Below are 15199 nucleotides of genomic sequence, written 5' to 3'. Positions count from 1 at the left end.
GTGCAGTTAACAGACTGCACTGCAGGACTGGGAAAGCAAAGGAGGATGTGTTTGTTTCCCAGTTCTGGCTAAGAGATGGTTGATAAGAGTGCTTATACCAAGATTTGCTCGGGCATGACTTCATGCTCCTGACTGTATGAAGACATGAGAAAACGCAGACACTATCACCATTTCAGGGAATCAAAAGTGTAAATTCCCAAACAGATGTGTTCTTCACATTCTGTGGATAGTATGATGCAATCAAGCCATGGCCCAGAGAAAAGACAATGCTTTCTAAGTCTGTAGAGAATTGGAAGTTTTGTCCTGAACCCTTTTTACTTTTTTGAACAAAATCATATTATACCTGTGCTCCAAACTACTCCACTCTTATTTCTGAAAGTTTGGCTTCGAAAATACCCCAAAATACAGTAGCACCTTGAAAGCACAACAGAACCTTTAATTAACCATTATCATCATCAATACTATGAAGTGAAAGAAGAGAGCTCTCTGACTGCCTTTTTCCAATTTCTTTTTTCATCTTATCTAAGTATCTCTTTTTAGTTCATTATTACAGGCTGCACCACTTTCTGGAAGAATGGAAAATGGGATTACCTTGTTACTTCCCTCTATTTGTCATACCAATTATATTTATTTTTAATCTATACCTGAACGTGTAGGCTCTTGTTCTAAGGCTGATCTATCCCTCTATCTCATTTTGACTTTTTTTTGTTTGTTTTAATTTCGTTATTTTATTTGGCTATTTCTATAGCATAGACACAAGAATTATTAGTTTAAGCTGTACTCTGTTTCCCTGAAACCTTGAAGAGCAAAATATATGACAGGGTCATTTTCTCTCTTGTCCTCATTGGTTATTTCCTTATTGGATTACTAATTTACTGTATTTTCTTATTCATGCCATTTATTTTCTTTGAATTTCACTCTTACAACACATCTACTTGCATATGAGAGTGTCCTTGTCCCAAGAGCACGCATCCTGTAACTCTACTCTGGCAAGAGCTTATTACATTACTAATGGCTGCATATTTCACGTATCTTTTACGTGTTTCACACTCAGTATTCTGTCTCTTAAGGCCCACTGGCCTCCAAGGTCCATTTTATTTGACCGAGACATTTATCTGTGCACAAAAAGAGAAGCAGACATGTCAATTCCTGTGGTCAAAACCCAGAAAGTGGCATAAGAGATGACGTATTAAAGCAAATTCTTGTGAATGTCTGATTTCAAGGAGTGCTACATCTAAAACAAAATGTTTCAGCTATCTGAAATCATGAAGACAACGAAGGGCAAGATGAATCATTTCTCACATCAAGTTTTTACTTGTAGTCTGGATCTTCCAGACCTACACAGATCAGAGAGAATATAGACTTTCTTCAGAGACTTTTCTTAAGCTTATATTCAGTTTCTCATAATGCAGAGTCCCTTAGAAATAAAAGCTGTATCATATGACTGATAAATTTCCTTGTTTTCTAAAAAAAAACCAACAAAAAAAACCAACAAAAAACCCCAACCATTCCATCTATTACAAGAAAAATGCATTGTAGCTCTGTCTCTCACCAATACAACACAAAGTAGGTAACATCCCAACACGTAAGGATTTTAATTGATAACAGATTTTTCTTTTTTTTTTTTTCCCCCAGAAGTGGTAGGTAAAACTATTTGTAAGTATGCTTAGTACGTTACGGCTCGCTGAGGAAGGCCTGTTCCAGTTCTAAGACACACAACGACAAGCTGACGTTGAATTGATATTGCAGTATATATCAAAAAGAGCATGTTAGAAAGGTATGACAAAAAGAGCAGATTCCATTCTGATGTTTTCTTAAAAGTCATAAGGTGTTTACTGTTCTTATGTTATCATAAGAAGCATGCTTCATTTTACATGAGTTTCATAAATACGCTTTTCTATGTTTAAAGGAAAGACTGCCTCGGGATGCATCATAGTTCCTTAAATCCTTATTCTTTCTGAAACCAATCTTTTACAAATTACAGAAGTGGAACTCCTTTTACTGTGTCAAAATACAAACTTATAAAGGTATCTGTTTTCAGGCCAATTCTTTCTAGCTTATCTGTGCCTTGTACCGCAGCCCATGGTCAAAGTGCGCATGACATGGACCAGATAAAAGTCAGACAGATTTTCGGTGATAGAAAATGATGAAATAGGGCAGGGATAAGTCAAGCTTTGCAGTACTTTTCCAGCTTACCATTAGGAATGGCTGAGAGCTTCCCAAAGGTTTCATTCAAAGTTTTCAGGAGAATAGAATTCTTCTCATCAGCATCTTTCAGTCTGTTCTGCATGCTGTCCAGGTTATCTTCCTTTTCTATAATAACAATAATTTGCAAGTTGTTTAACATTAAGATATTAAATAATGTAAGTAAGTTTGTATGTAAAGTAATATACCTAAGTTGTAGGTATGAACGATAACATTTTCAGTTTAAGTTCCCCGATTCCATTGTATCTAAATGCCTCAGTTCATCTTACTGTTCTGTTTATCAGAGGTTTTCCTGAGGTTTACAGAGGAAAGAAAAAAAAATTGCAATCACAGGTGGAATGATTTACTGAGACATAAAAATGATCCACTGGAAGATTCAAGTATGAAGTTTAGTCACAGAATCACAGAATTGCAGGGGTTGGAAGGGACCTCCAGAGATCATCGAGTCCAACCCCCTGCCAAAGCAGGTTCCCTACACCAGGTCACACAGGTAGGCGTCCAGGTGAGACTTGAACATCTCCAGAGAAGGAGACTCCACCACCTCCCTGGGCAGCCTGTTCCAGTGCTCCGTCACCCTCACCATAAAGAAGTTCTTGCGCACATTCGTGCGGAACTTCCTATGCTGCAGCTTGTGTCCTTTTCCCCTTGTCCTGTCTCCACGTACCACTGGAAAGAGACTGGCCTCACCACTCTGCCCCCCACACCTTAGATATTTATAGACCTGGATCAGGTCCCTTCTTAGTCATCTTTTCTCAAGGCTGAACAGACCCAGTTCACTCAGCCTTTCTTCACAGGGGAGATGCTCCAGGCCCTTCACCATCTTTTTGGCCCTCCGCTGGACTCTTTCCAAGAGATCCCTGTCTTTTTTGTACTGGGGAGCCCAGAACTGGACGCAGTACTCCAGATGAGGCCTTACCAGGGTAGAGTAGAGGGGGAAGATCACCTCCCTCAACCTGCTGGCCACGCTCTTTTTAATGCACCCCAGAATGTCGTTGGCCTTTTTTGGCCACGAGGCACCCTGCTGGCTCATGGCCAACCTGTCGTCCACCAGGATGCCCAGGTCCCTCTCTGCAGAGCTCCTCTCCAGCAGCTCATCCCCCAGCCTTGATTCCTATATCCAAACACTACACGCATTTTCATATTAAAGATGTTGCCCGGGACAAATGATTTGACAACTGTGTGGAAAGAGGCAAGACTGATCAGAAAGAAAGTGTCAGCTTACTGCACCATTTGGAATGACCAAGGCATAGCTCTCATGAAACTTCTAAAAAATGACCCATGTTGATTCATAATTGAGGAAAACACACCATATCACCCTATCATTAATATGAGGAGACTACACTAACAACACATTCTGAAAGATGTACATATGTATATAGGAAAAAGTCATCCTAATTAATCAAAACAGTTGTACATTACAGACTGTTACAAACTGATGTTATCTTTTATGGATCATTTCTGTTCTTCATCAATTGCTTTGAATAAAAATTATGGAGGGATTTTTGGAGCAATATTCAGCATTGGCAATAATTTTACAAACTCTCAAAAATGAGATTCTAGCTAAGCTTTACAGCTATTTAAACATACATTATTTCAAAATTTTAATGATAAGTTTGGCACAGAAAATGTTTAATGCCTAAACAACTATGTTCAGGACCATTTTTCAATATTTCTTCATATCAGTATGGAGCTCTTCAGAACTGACAGTTGGTTATTTATTACCTTAAAGGCATGCCTTGTTGGGAAACTAATTCAACATCCTGGTGCTTGATAGCAGAAGGAGGAGAATAATTTGTGTAAAACTAGTTTAAAATAGAAAGTATGACATTGACCTTCAGAGATATGACAGGTTATTGAAAATAAACACGTGGTTTCTGGATACATATTGAAGTAGGTCCTGGAATAGGAAAATATACTGGAGAAGAAATTTCTCAGTGAATAGGTCACATACTTGTGAAAAACAGAAAGTACCACTTTTAAATAAGGAACAATAATTAGACATGTTAGATCTCCAACAGCATCAAAGCTGTAACCCTTTGTGAGAGAACAAACAATATTAATGGGTTACAAAGGGGATTGTAGACCATAGACTCTAAAAGAGAAAGTTTTCTTAAAACTAGATGTGCAAAGAGCAACTTGAAATTAGAAAAATCAAACAAAATGCATATTACCTTCAAGAAATCATTAACTAAATCTTCCAAGGCTATTTCCAAGACAGAAATGGGGAATGGAATGCAAATGAGAATCGTATTTTTGTTGCTAGATCCTTTGAAATGCCATTCTGGTAGGGATCTTTCTGCCTCATTTAAATCAGAGCAACAGTTCAGGTGTGCCTGGAGGCAATGCCCCAACAGAGGAATAGGATATTGGTGTCATGTGTGAAAGGCACAGTTAACAGTAGAATAAAGTTGGGAAGAATCTTCCATAAATTTTAAGATTATCCTTCTCAAAAATATTTCTAAGTGGTAGTTTTTGGCTCTGCAGATGAATGAAACTACTCCTAATTTGATGTTAAACTAGGATGAACACATAGGATTCTGCTCTTAAGCAATCTGAGACTTTATCTGAGTTCATTTGTCATTAACTAATAACACTGACAACACTGTTTTAACTTCCTCCATTCAATTTTGAAATCACAGTGCCTGATATTTCTTTCGTGTCTCTGGTGGCTTTTTTGTAATGCTGGTGTTTATGAAGCATTCCTGACATGTTTGATTAATTTCAAGTGGTGGTACACTAACTTTGTTACATTAAATTAATATAAATAAGCTCTTTTTCTCCTCTTTACTATGCCAGATATCTCTCAGATTATCTCTCTGTTATAGAGAGAGTTGCAGAATCATGCTTCCCCACTTCTGTTTTCAGCTTTGAAACCGTGACGGCAATTTTTATGGATTTTATGAAGTGAAGCTTCCCTAAACTCTTGAATTTGAATACTGAAATGTAATGCTTAATTTTAATTCCTCAAATGTTCTGTGTTTTTGTTAAATAATAAAATAGTGAAGCCATAAATAAGTGCCTTGAGGGAGCCTTTCATGGAAGTTGTTTACTTTGCACAGTGATCATAACATGAAACTATATTTCAAAGTAAATTTTCCTACTGTAACTCAGATGGCTTCTTTGCTAATTTTGAGCTTATTTTAACAATGAATCACAAACTAAACTAAATTCACATTAGGTTTTCCCCATCCTTTAATTATTGGCATTAACAAAGGATGCCAAACCAAACATCTGTAATTTGAAGTCCTGAGATCCTCAAATTAATCATATAGGTGAGGTAAAATATGGGCAGCTACAATTTAAATTTTTGCAAAATGAATAACTTATCTGACTTGGAAGAGGTTAACGGGTCTGTACTGAAAGATGCCAGGCACTGTCAACTGACATTAAATGTTGGTTGAGAAATATCTTGAGAAAAATATGTCATTTCTGTTTCCACTTGATTAGATCTGCACAAAGATGGCACAAGATGCCAATCAACATATAGGGATTTTTTGGTTCAAATCTACAAAACCATCCATGAATTACTAAAACTAAACCCCAAAGAGTATGGAAGATCCTGACTGACTTTGCAAGTACGAATCTTTACATTTTCTGGCTTGGTTAATGTAAACAAGTACTTTAAATTTCTGGTAATATTTCCATGATTAAACATTGCATTATAGAATAATTTTTCTTGTGAGTGAATAAAATACAGTGAATCAAATAAAAAAAATATCCTTACACTCATATGTTTCATTAAGGAACTTAGTCATCATTTGTATGCAGTGATCTATTTTTACAAGAGATGAGTTCTTGCAAATCTCCACAGAACACATAGGTATGTGGCATGGGTTAATTACTGATGGCATATCACCACTGCAGTGTGAGTGGAAACAGGAATCTTCCGAGAGCATGACAACATAGTTGAGACTGTCTTAGAAGGTATCATAAGGCCATGTTGCCCAATGTATGCTCCCCAAAACAAAATAAAGGTTGAAATCTCTTGAGAAGCTACACACACAGCTGTTTTTACTGATTGGATATTGCACAAATTAACTGGCAGTTACATGCATCCCTTTCTATTACGTTTGTTTTGCTTCTTGCAAGCAGCAGTCTTGCTCCCCTCAGTCTCATCCTATCAGGAGGATGAGGAGTGACAAGCTAAATTTTTAACCTGAAAAGAAGCAAGATTTACAAATTAACAGGGAAAAAAGATTTAATTAGAGAAATATGGCTAATGATGATTAACATTTTAAAGAGAGTCTTTTCAGTATCATTTCATGTACAAATATAACATTGAACATTTCGTACAAATATTAGGCAATAATTTCCTGAATGCAATATGCCAGGCCAGCAAAAATCCAAAGGAGAGGAAAATACACAACCAAGGTATATAGCTGTGCCTATCAGCTCGAAAATGTTTTGGCTAAAAATATTCACTTGTTGTCAGACAAAACAACACTCCTCAACCTGTCAGTTCTTAAGCAAAAGAAATGACATGAGTTGAATTCCAGTAGCCACCTGACACTGTCTCCAGCTGAAGAGGTGTTTTTACATCTTATTTTTACTTTTCATTGATCAGTTTTGACAAAGCCTATATATCGCCTCCAAACTGCATTGGGCAAGTATATTTTTAAAACAGTAAATTCAAAACTATAAAGAAGAAAAACTGCTCCTGGCAAACTAAGAATCCCTCAAGGCACAGAGAGAATGAAGCTGACAGGCAGTAGCATTCACTCATTTGTAGCCAAATTTTCAAAACTCCTTCTTAGCTAGTGCAGTAGATACAAATTTTCCTTCTTCCACCAGGGTTATTCCTTCCAACTTATATACCCACAGAGAATGGAATGATTAAATCTCTATTTTAATAGCTTCTGTCAGAAGCTTTGCTTTGTAAGGACCGTTTCAGCGGTTTTTGGTAGTAATATAAAGCATTCTCGTGATTAACAGCTGTTTTATACCTAGTGTAATTGACCACAAATCAGGGGAATGTCATAACGTAGGAAGAAAACACTCCCACCTCTGTCATAGCCCAGACTGGATTTCTGGAGTGTACATTACATGAGATTTTCATTACTTTAACTAATGTACTACCTGTAGCTCAGGCAAAGAAATTTTAAACTAATGATCATTTCTGTCTGCCAGATCATTACAGAGTGCCCATCACCCATTCTTCACTTTCAGTAGAGACCTTGAACAGCATGACTTTGTAAGAAGTACAGGAAAATAAATCACTTCCTGTTAGTTTTACACTCAAATCTCACTTTTATCCTGAACACATCAAGACGTACAGCGAGATTATGTTCATAATACTACTAACTTCATCACTTTGGAGAAAAAATAGGGTGGGAAAAATAAGCAGTTTTTTCATTTTATACTTATGTATGTCTATGCAGATCAAGATGTGGAGTGTTGTCACATTTTATTGGCTGCAAAAAGGCATACACTGAAAGTTCAGAATGTTTGTGCATACGGAGCATATTAAATCTAAAGCGTATAAAGAAAACATCAGGAAAACTGCATCTCATTAAAATATCTTCAGCATGGAGCAAGAGCCCAGAAGAAGATCAAATGCTTGCATGATAAGCACTGCCCCCTAGTTACATTGGGATTGCTTTATGAATCTTTAGAATGCTTAGTTCACTTCAGAAATCTGAAACAGATATCAATTGAAATTCTCACTGGAGTAAAATGGGAGAATAACTTCATTTTTTTCCAAAATCTCCAAAGCACTGTCTTATTGAGATCACATCTTTTCTTCAGGGTTAAATTGGACAGACCTGTGAGCACACAGCACTGATGTATATCCAAGTACAGACATTTTGATTTTGTCCTTGAGAACAGAATTGAAAGAGCACAATTACTTTGACGTAACCATCAGTGGAGCAAACAAAGCTACAGACTACACTCTGTGGTGCAGAGAGGCAGTAATACCTTTTTAGTGTGTCCAATACACCAGCTACGGCAAGTTGAAGCAGCTTACTTTCCAGCAAGGGGCATTAGCAATATCCCTATACTTCCCACTTCAGCCATGTTACGTAGATAGTCTGTTGGCCTCCCATAATAGTTTTATGATTTTCTGAGAAATACTTACTGAAACATGTTGGCCTTAAATTAGTACTGAATCTGGCAGCAATGTCACAATAAAGAGTAATTTAAGTATACATATGAGATTTACTTGTAAGTGTAGACAGTTATTTTATCCTTAGAGCTACTAAAAGAAAATAACGTTTTTAACTTTCAAACTGTATATGATACAGAAGCGTAATTGACATGATTAATAATTAATAATAAGGTCATAATCTTATGACCTTACTAAACATTATGTTTACTTGTTAACTAGCAGACATCCCAGAGCTGCCTGAAATAAATGAAAGTGAAATAATAGCCAAATGATGACTTTGTGTTATATGGATTTAATTCTTTACATTGTGTGGTTTTTGTAATGTATATTCCAGAAGGCCAGTGAAAATTGTACATGCTAAAACCTAAAAAATTAGGCTCCATTATAAAAATCTGTCTTGTTACTAATAAAAATTATTTTTACCTATGTAGTATCACACACAGGCTTCAGGTATCATCTCTGTGACAGACAGCTAAATCTCAACCTCCAATGTTTACTATTTGTGGCTTTTTTTCTAGTTCTGATGCATGATGTAAACAAACTTAATTTTAGCTTAACTTTCAAATCGTGTGATAAGCAAGAAGTTTCATATTGTATTTATTTTCCTCCCATCCTTTTTAAAATTTCTTTCATGCCCTAGATCTGTTTTCTTACCTAAATGAGTAAGTACTATAACTTTGTCTGTAATTCATTCCATATTAACCCTGAAATAGCACAATAGCGCCAGCCAACTGAATCAGAATAAAGCATAGTGTACACAGCATGAAAAGACTTTTGTGACATTAAATTGACTGGAAACAATCTTTTCAAAATATATACTCAAATAACAGTAAAAAAGGGAGGAGATTACAGAATACTGATTTGGAATAAAGTCCTCAGTTACCAACTTGAACATATTCTATCTAAACTAATAGGAAAATTAGTCCATATTTGGATGTATAACCTTCAAAAATAGCTGTATGAAAGACTCATCTAATTGGTCTTTGCACCTCCCACTAGCATATCCGACTTCATATTGCCTCCCTATACTTCCTTCTTCTGGCACAATCTCACAAGCATCCTAAAGAGATGAATTCTCTCCAATTGGCATTGCAAATCCTTCTTTTGTACTAACAAGAGCAAATATGTAGTGTTGGGCTGGGTTTTGTGCTATTTTTCTGATAGAGCATTTACTAAATCAGTACCTGTTTTTTTCCCTTCCTCTCTCATTTCCACTTACTCTCACCCTTACTGTAGTCTTCAGGAGATGACTAAGACTCCATCTCAGCCTTCTTATCCCAGAAATGGAAACATCTCCCTAACTGCCTGGGATGCTTGTTTCAGGCATTATGGAAGTGGAATAGAATCTTTTCAGTTGATACTTTGTTCAATTTTTAAAATAGAAAATGAAATATACTTTTTTTCTACTGACTTGGCTTGTTTGTAACAGTAACAAAGCAGCCTCACAGTATTTTTCTTGCATTTAATGAACCTGGATCCCACATATTGAACATACCTTTAACATCATTTTCTAGCACCATGGCATCATTAAAGACCCTGAAGCTTTTCTGAAGAGAGCTCTTGGCGTCATCCTTCAGTGATCCTTGAGGACCAGATGTCTGCAGAGAAACAAACAGTGTCATACATACAGGAAAGCCTGAAGCCATTAAAGATATATGAAAATGATCTAAGAGAACAATCATCTAAATTTTAAATGAACATAAATGTGCTCTTAACCATATCTCACTGGTGTTACATTGGTTTTCACAGGACTGAAAAATGGTTTTTCTCTAATTTATTTCCTTTGTTTTTACAGGAAGCCAGTTCTCCTTTGGAATACCAGCTATGACTTTAATAAGAAGAGAAAATGTTTATATCATTACAGAAACATATTTGAGTATAGAAGCAGAACATTTTCTAAAATAAACAAGCAAAAATCTTTCAAGATGGCTTTCTTCCTCCAGCTACAATGTTTCTCTCTAGGAGCAGCTACAATACTTTCAGAAGGCAGGCTGGACCTGATGATCTAAACTCTAATACAGAAAACAGATGTCTTTAGAGATAAAGCCAAGAATTGTAATTGCTAGGTCAGTAAAGTGTAGATGCAATGAAGCAAATAGTATTTAAAAAGACGGGCAAGCTGCAGTTAATCTGAAAAAGTTTTATTACTGAATAACCATCCTACTATCTATCATGTCATTAAAAAATAAAAATCTTTCCTTTGAAATCTCTCTTCAGTGCAGAGATTTGGTAGTGTTATTTTTCTAAATTAGATTAGTATTTTCAGTTGGTAGGAAATGCTTTAGGTGCTGAACCAGTTACTGCTCAGTTTGTAAGAATGAACTCAAGTCACATATTATACTGAATACATTTTTTTGAGAATACTCTTGACAGGCAGATAACATTCTATGTTAGTCACGGGTCAGCCTTGTTACAAGTACGCAATTAAGCAGCAGCTATTCTTCATTTTCAGGGGCAGATATATATACTCAAAAATGAACTGTGTGTCAATTAAATGACACAGTTATTAATACTATTCATTATTTAGATAATGAGCAAGAGATGATATTTTTCTAACTGCTGAACTGTTGTTTTTCATGATACATTAAGTAACATATATTGGAATCACTGCCTGTTTCTTTAAAAAAATCTTAAAGACTGCTTTGGATAATCTCAAAATTCAGATTTTTTTTTTTTAAGTGATATTTCAGAGCACAAGTAGCTTATGTTACTGGGATGCAGCTACCAAAGATTGCTTGTAGTCATGAGGGATGTAAACTTATGCTCAAGTTTCATCATGTGATGAGTGATTTTATTAAACCTGGACCTTATGATTGCCGAGCTCACTTGAACTATTAGGCTGTGTATGCCAACTCTTCCCCATATCAACAAAGGCTTTATATTTGAAAGATTGACAAAACTAGTTGTTTATAAATTTTATCTTTAATATCTAATATAAGTAGCACTGATAATATCTAGGTCACTCCAAAAGTAATGCTTCCTATTTATTTCCATGGAAACCATGATAGACACGAAGAGCAAAATATCACTATTTAATAGAGCAAAATTCTCAAAAGACCAACCAGTTAAGTAAAAGATTGCTCTTGAAGAAAGAATGCCTGGCCAGATTTTGTGGCAGATGCACCTGTCAAATCAGATAATACTACTGCTATTTTCCTGTTAGAATCAGAACTTGGGCCCACGTCAGAATGGATTTCAAAACAATTGTTGCTGTTATTATTAAAACTCCAGGCATGGTTGACTGGCTGTTTAAGAAGTTTCAATTCAATAGAAAGAAGGTGGAAGGCCAAATTTGCAATGCAAAAGCAAGTTCATCAAATCAGAGACAATAACTGAGTCCAGGCTGGCAATCAGTTAGAAAGAGATTTCAGCAGAAAGTTAGTACTAAAAAGTCCCTTCAGAGGCAAATATACTCACACTGATTAAAAGCTTTCTTTTATAACTATTTTCAAATAATTCTGAAGGGAATGATTATTCAAGAAATTTGATGCAAAACATATTTTTTCCTACCTTTTTTTTTTTTAATTTTTTTTTTTTTAATTTTTTTAAGTCAAGAGATGTAAAATTATGATGAAGATAATAATGAAAAAAGTAAACATTTTCTGGCTGTATGAGGTAAACTTATGCCCAGCTTGCAGCAAGTCAGAGTCAGGTTGAATCTCTTTATGATTTAATAAGACTAACATAAATGATCTTGTTTTCTAAATGCGTATACTTGATGTAAAAGTGAACAACAACAACAAAAAAAGGAATAAATGATTGTGATTCAAGACAAACTGGAAAATCACTGTGTCCCAGGAATCTGAACTGTATGTAATCTAACTCTGTACCAGAATGTACATAGTATGAGTAACTTCCTCACTATCTTCCTCCATCTACAACCCCCATCCTCTCCATACAAACTTTGTGCATCTTGACTGCTTGTAGCATCTTGTGATTGGAGTGAGATCTCATTATGTATCCAAACAATGCAATCTTAATCTTGATTTAGAGGTATGCAATCTTAATCTTGATTTAGAGGCATAAGTGCCATTATATTAAGTTAATACAAAACGCTGCCACAGAAACCATATATCATCTCTCATGGACTGTTTTGTCCTTTCCAATAATTTTAACAAGGTGTACAGCAAAAGAAAAAACATCTATCAAATTACAAAAAAAGCTTCATGATTTGATAATTAGCAAAGAAGGAAGAAATTTAGGAAGAAACATCCTCTTGGACTTTCTGGCATTTCAGCGAATCTTTAACTCTGTTCTTGTCAAATCGTTTACCTTCTGCAGGAGCAGAAGAAAGATTTCAACCCACAGCACTCTTTTGGGATAGAGCAGATCCCTCCAAATCTCCCAGGGATGACAGTGTGAATCATTGACTTGTGTGTTATCAGGGAGAAGATTACAGGCTGCAAGTTTGTTTAGCCATGGTCACAGCATTCCGTGAAGATTCCCCCATCAGCAGATGCTGGGCATTGTCTGAATACAGACAGAAAACTGATAAAGCCTTGGTACAAAGCTATTTTCTTTCTTTCCTGAGATTTCATAAGAGGATGTAAGCATGAAGTAGGTATTGTATTGGTCACTGACAGAAGTGTAGGTGTAGTTTCAAGTATCTACGTAATCCTCAAAACTGCTCCAAGAGTTTCATGTATATGAATTCATCTACACACTTATAAGCTGTTTTATAGACCAAAGCCCTAATTTCTATCTGTTAAATACAGTTCCGCCTTACTTTTAAAATAATTTCTTTTTCACATACATTTACATTCTGAGAAGTTTTCACCTCTGTGAGAGTTAAGGTCAATTAATTTTCACCAGTCCTGGGTACAGCTGAGAATTTTAAAGTACCAAAACATTATGAATGGATTGATTCTCAGGACATCCTCATGTCTTGAGGAGAACTGCTAGGCAGCTTTATGCTGTTAGCATGCAAGGAAGTCTAGGGACCCAACATAACTGCTAGGGTCCCACTTCAAAGGGAGTCAGAAGAAAGAAGGAAGTAGAACATTATAACCTAACATGTCACCTGTGGTACCAGTCACTATTCTAAAAAGCCTATGAAATAAAAATAATTTTTCAAGATGTATTTTAAAATTATGATTCTGATCCATAATACACAAGCAGGATAAGTTAAAATGACTCTACCCCTCAGTCAGTTACTGTCTTGACTATGTCACACGATGTTGAAGCAGCCCCAAATGCTTGGGATTTCTCACCTGTGATAAATTTCTTTTTCTTTTAAAGGGAAGAGCAAATCCATCATGAAAAGCTTAGGAAGAATTTTTCTGTCATATTTTTAATACATTTTTTTCCCCAGTCATTTATCAGGCTTCCTGTAATCATGATGGATTTGAAGCATTGCTTTGTTTGTGCTTTCAGCAACATTAGCAACATTAATTTAAAATCAAACTAATCGTCCCTATTAAAAACAAAAATAACTCCAAATTCAGAGATATCACTGAAGTTTGCATAGATTAATCATTCCATTGACTTGCAGGGTACACTCCAAAACTCAGCTCAGTATTTACCACTGCTAGTTTATGCATCAGTTTGCTGCTATTGGGAAATCTTCCCCACACCTACCCAACACTGTAATTTACTATGAAAGGTTGATCTTGGTGATGTATCTGCTAGCTTCTGGAGATCAGAGCCCTTTACAGAAGATAGGCATCCACAATAGATTTCATAATAAAGAGAACATGGCTCCATTTTCACAATGAGGGGTGATTATCTCTGCCTCCTACATCAGGGCCCAAAGAGCATCATGGTAAGCCACTGATTACCACTGCGTTTACATTTAAAGGGCTGTAGCTCTCTCCATTTTCCTCTTAATCAACTCGTGTTGCATACATACTGCACATAATAAGAACAGGCTTCTTCATAGAGAGGAGATGCTTTGAATCCCTCCTGAACTTCCTGAATATCTGAATGCCTTTTATTGCTACTCACTTGCATCATACCACACATCTCTTTACCACCATCCCTTTCAAACTATCCACTTCCTCTCCATGGTATAATCAGCCAGTTCACCATCTAAACACTTCTGAAGTCACACTGTAATTGCTTGCTTTGTTTCTTGACTGCTGTACATGCCTTTTTCCCCAATCAATAAAACAGCTTCTTGCCTTACTCACTGTGAGTCACGAAAGGAACAAATGATAGCTATCTGCATTAAAGTCTAATGCATTAAAAAAAAAAAAAAAAGAAAAACTCCAGAGGCTCTTATTTACTTTTGCAGCATAATTAGCAGTTCCAGCAAAACAAATAACTGTTTTTAGAGAACTTGTACATGCTAATGTGTGAGGTGACACTTTTTCAAGAGAGAAATACAGTAATTAATGTTATTTGAAATAGAATTTGACAACCAAAACTATCTAAAAATATTTGTGTATTTGCAACAACTAGTTTCCTTTATCCCTCTCCTAAACACGAAGCTTTCCAGCATGTTAGTGCTTTTAATATTCTTGCAGTCCATTTGACTGAAACAGCTCTCTGCAAGATACTTTTATGCATGTGCAAATGCTGTTACTGCAATTTGTTTCTGTTCACCTGCAAGTTTCTGTATCAAATACAAAGTCTGCCAACTCTCCTCCTCACAACATTGCCACTGTTTTACTTCTAGGCCCATCTCCAATCTTCTTATCCATTCCCCTTTTTCCCTTTCCCCTGGGCATGGGTCCATGGGTCTGCTGCCCCATTAGTCAAGGCACCAGGCCAAATTGGCCCATAAACTGTTGACAAATATAAACTGGCCTTATCAAGTATCACATGACCTAACACTGTTCATTCAAAGCCATCTCATAGTTGGCTTGATCCTTAGGCAGAGACTGAAAGGTAAAAGGCTGATGGAGAATAACAAGAAGGAAAAAAAGAATAAAGTACAGAATTTATGGA

General features: G+C 36.1%; 1 protein-coding gene across 3 annotated transcripts in view; it reads right to left on the bottom strand.

Moving 5' to 3' along the window:
• The window catches only part of LAMA2 (laminin subunit alpha 2), a 327292-nt gene that overhangs the window by 47995 nt on the left and 264098 nt on the right, over positions 1-15199 (bottom strand). For all 3 annotated transcript variants that reach the window (XM_042821492.1, XM_042821497.1, XM_042821505.1), the window contains exons 41-42: positions 9807-9909; positions 2197-2313 (exon numbers count right to left, since the gene is read on the bottom strand). In XM_042821492.1, coding sequence (XP_042677426.1) covers positions 2197-2313; positions 9807-9909 — 220 coding nt within the window. The remainder of the gene's footprint in view (positions 1-2196; positions 2314-9806; positions 9910-15199) is intronic.

The sequence above is a fragment of the Centrocercus urophasianus genome, unplaced genomic scaffold (genome assembly GCF_019232065.1).
Source record: "Centrocercus urophasianus isolate 14NV4802_14NV808 unplaced genomic scaffold, USGS_Curo_1.0 seq_10, whole genome shotgun sequence".
NCBI lineage: Eukaryota > Metazoa > Chordata > Aves > Galliformes > Phasianidae > Centrocercus > Centrocercus urophasianus.
The sequence above is the reverse complement of the archived record's forward strand: the minus strand, read 5'-3'. Positions and strand labels throughout refer to the sequence as shown.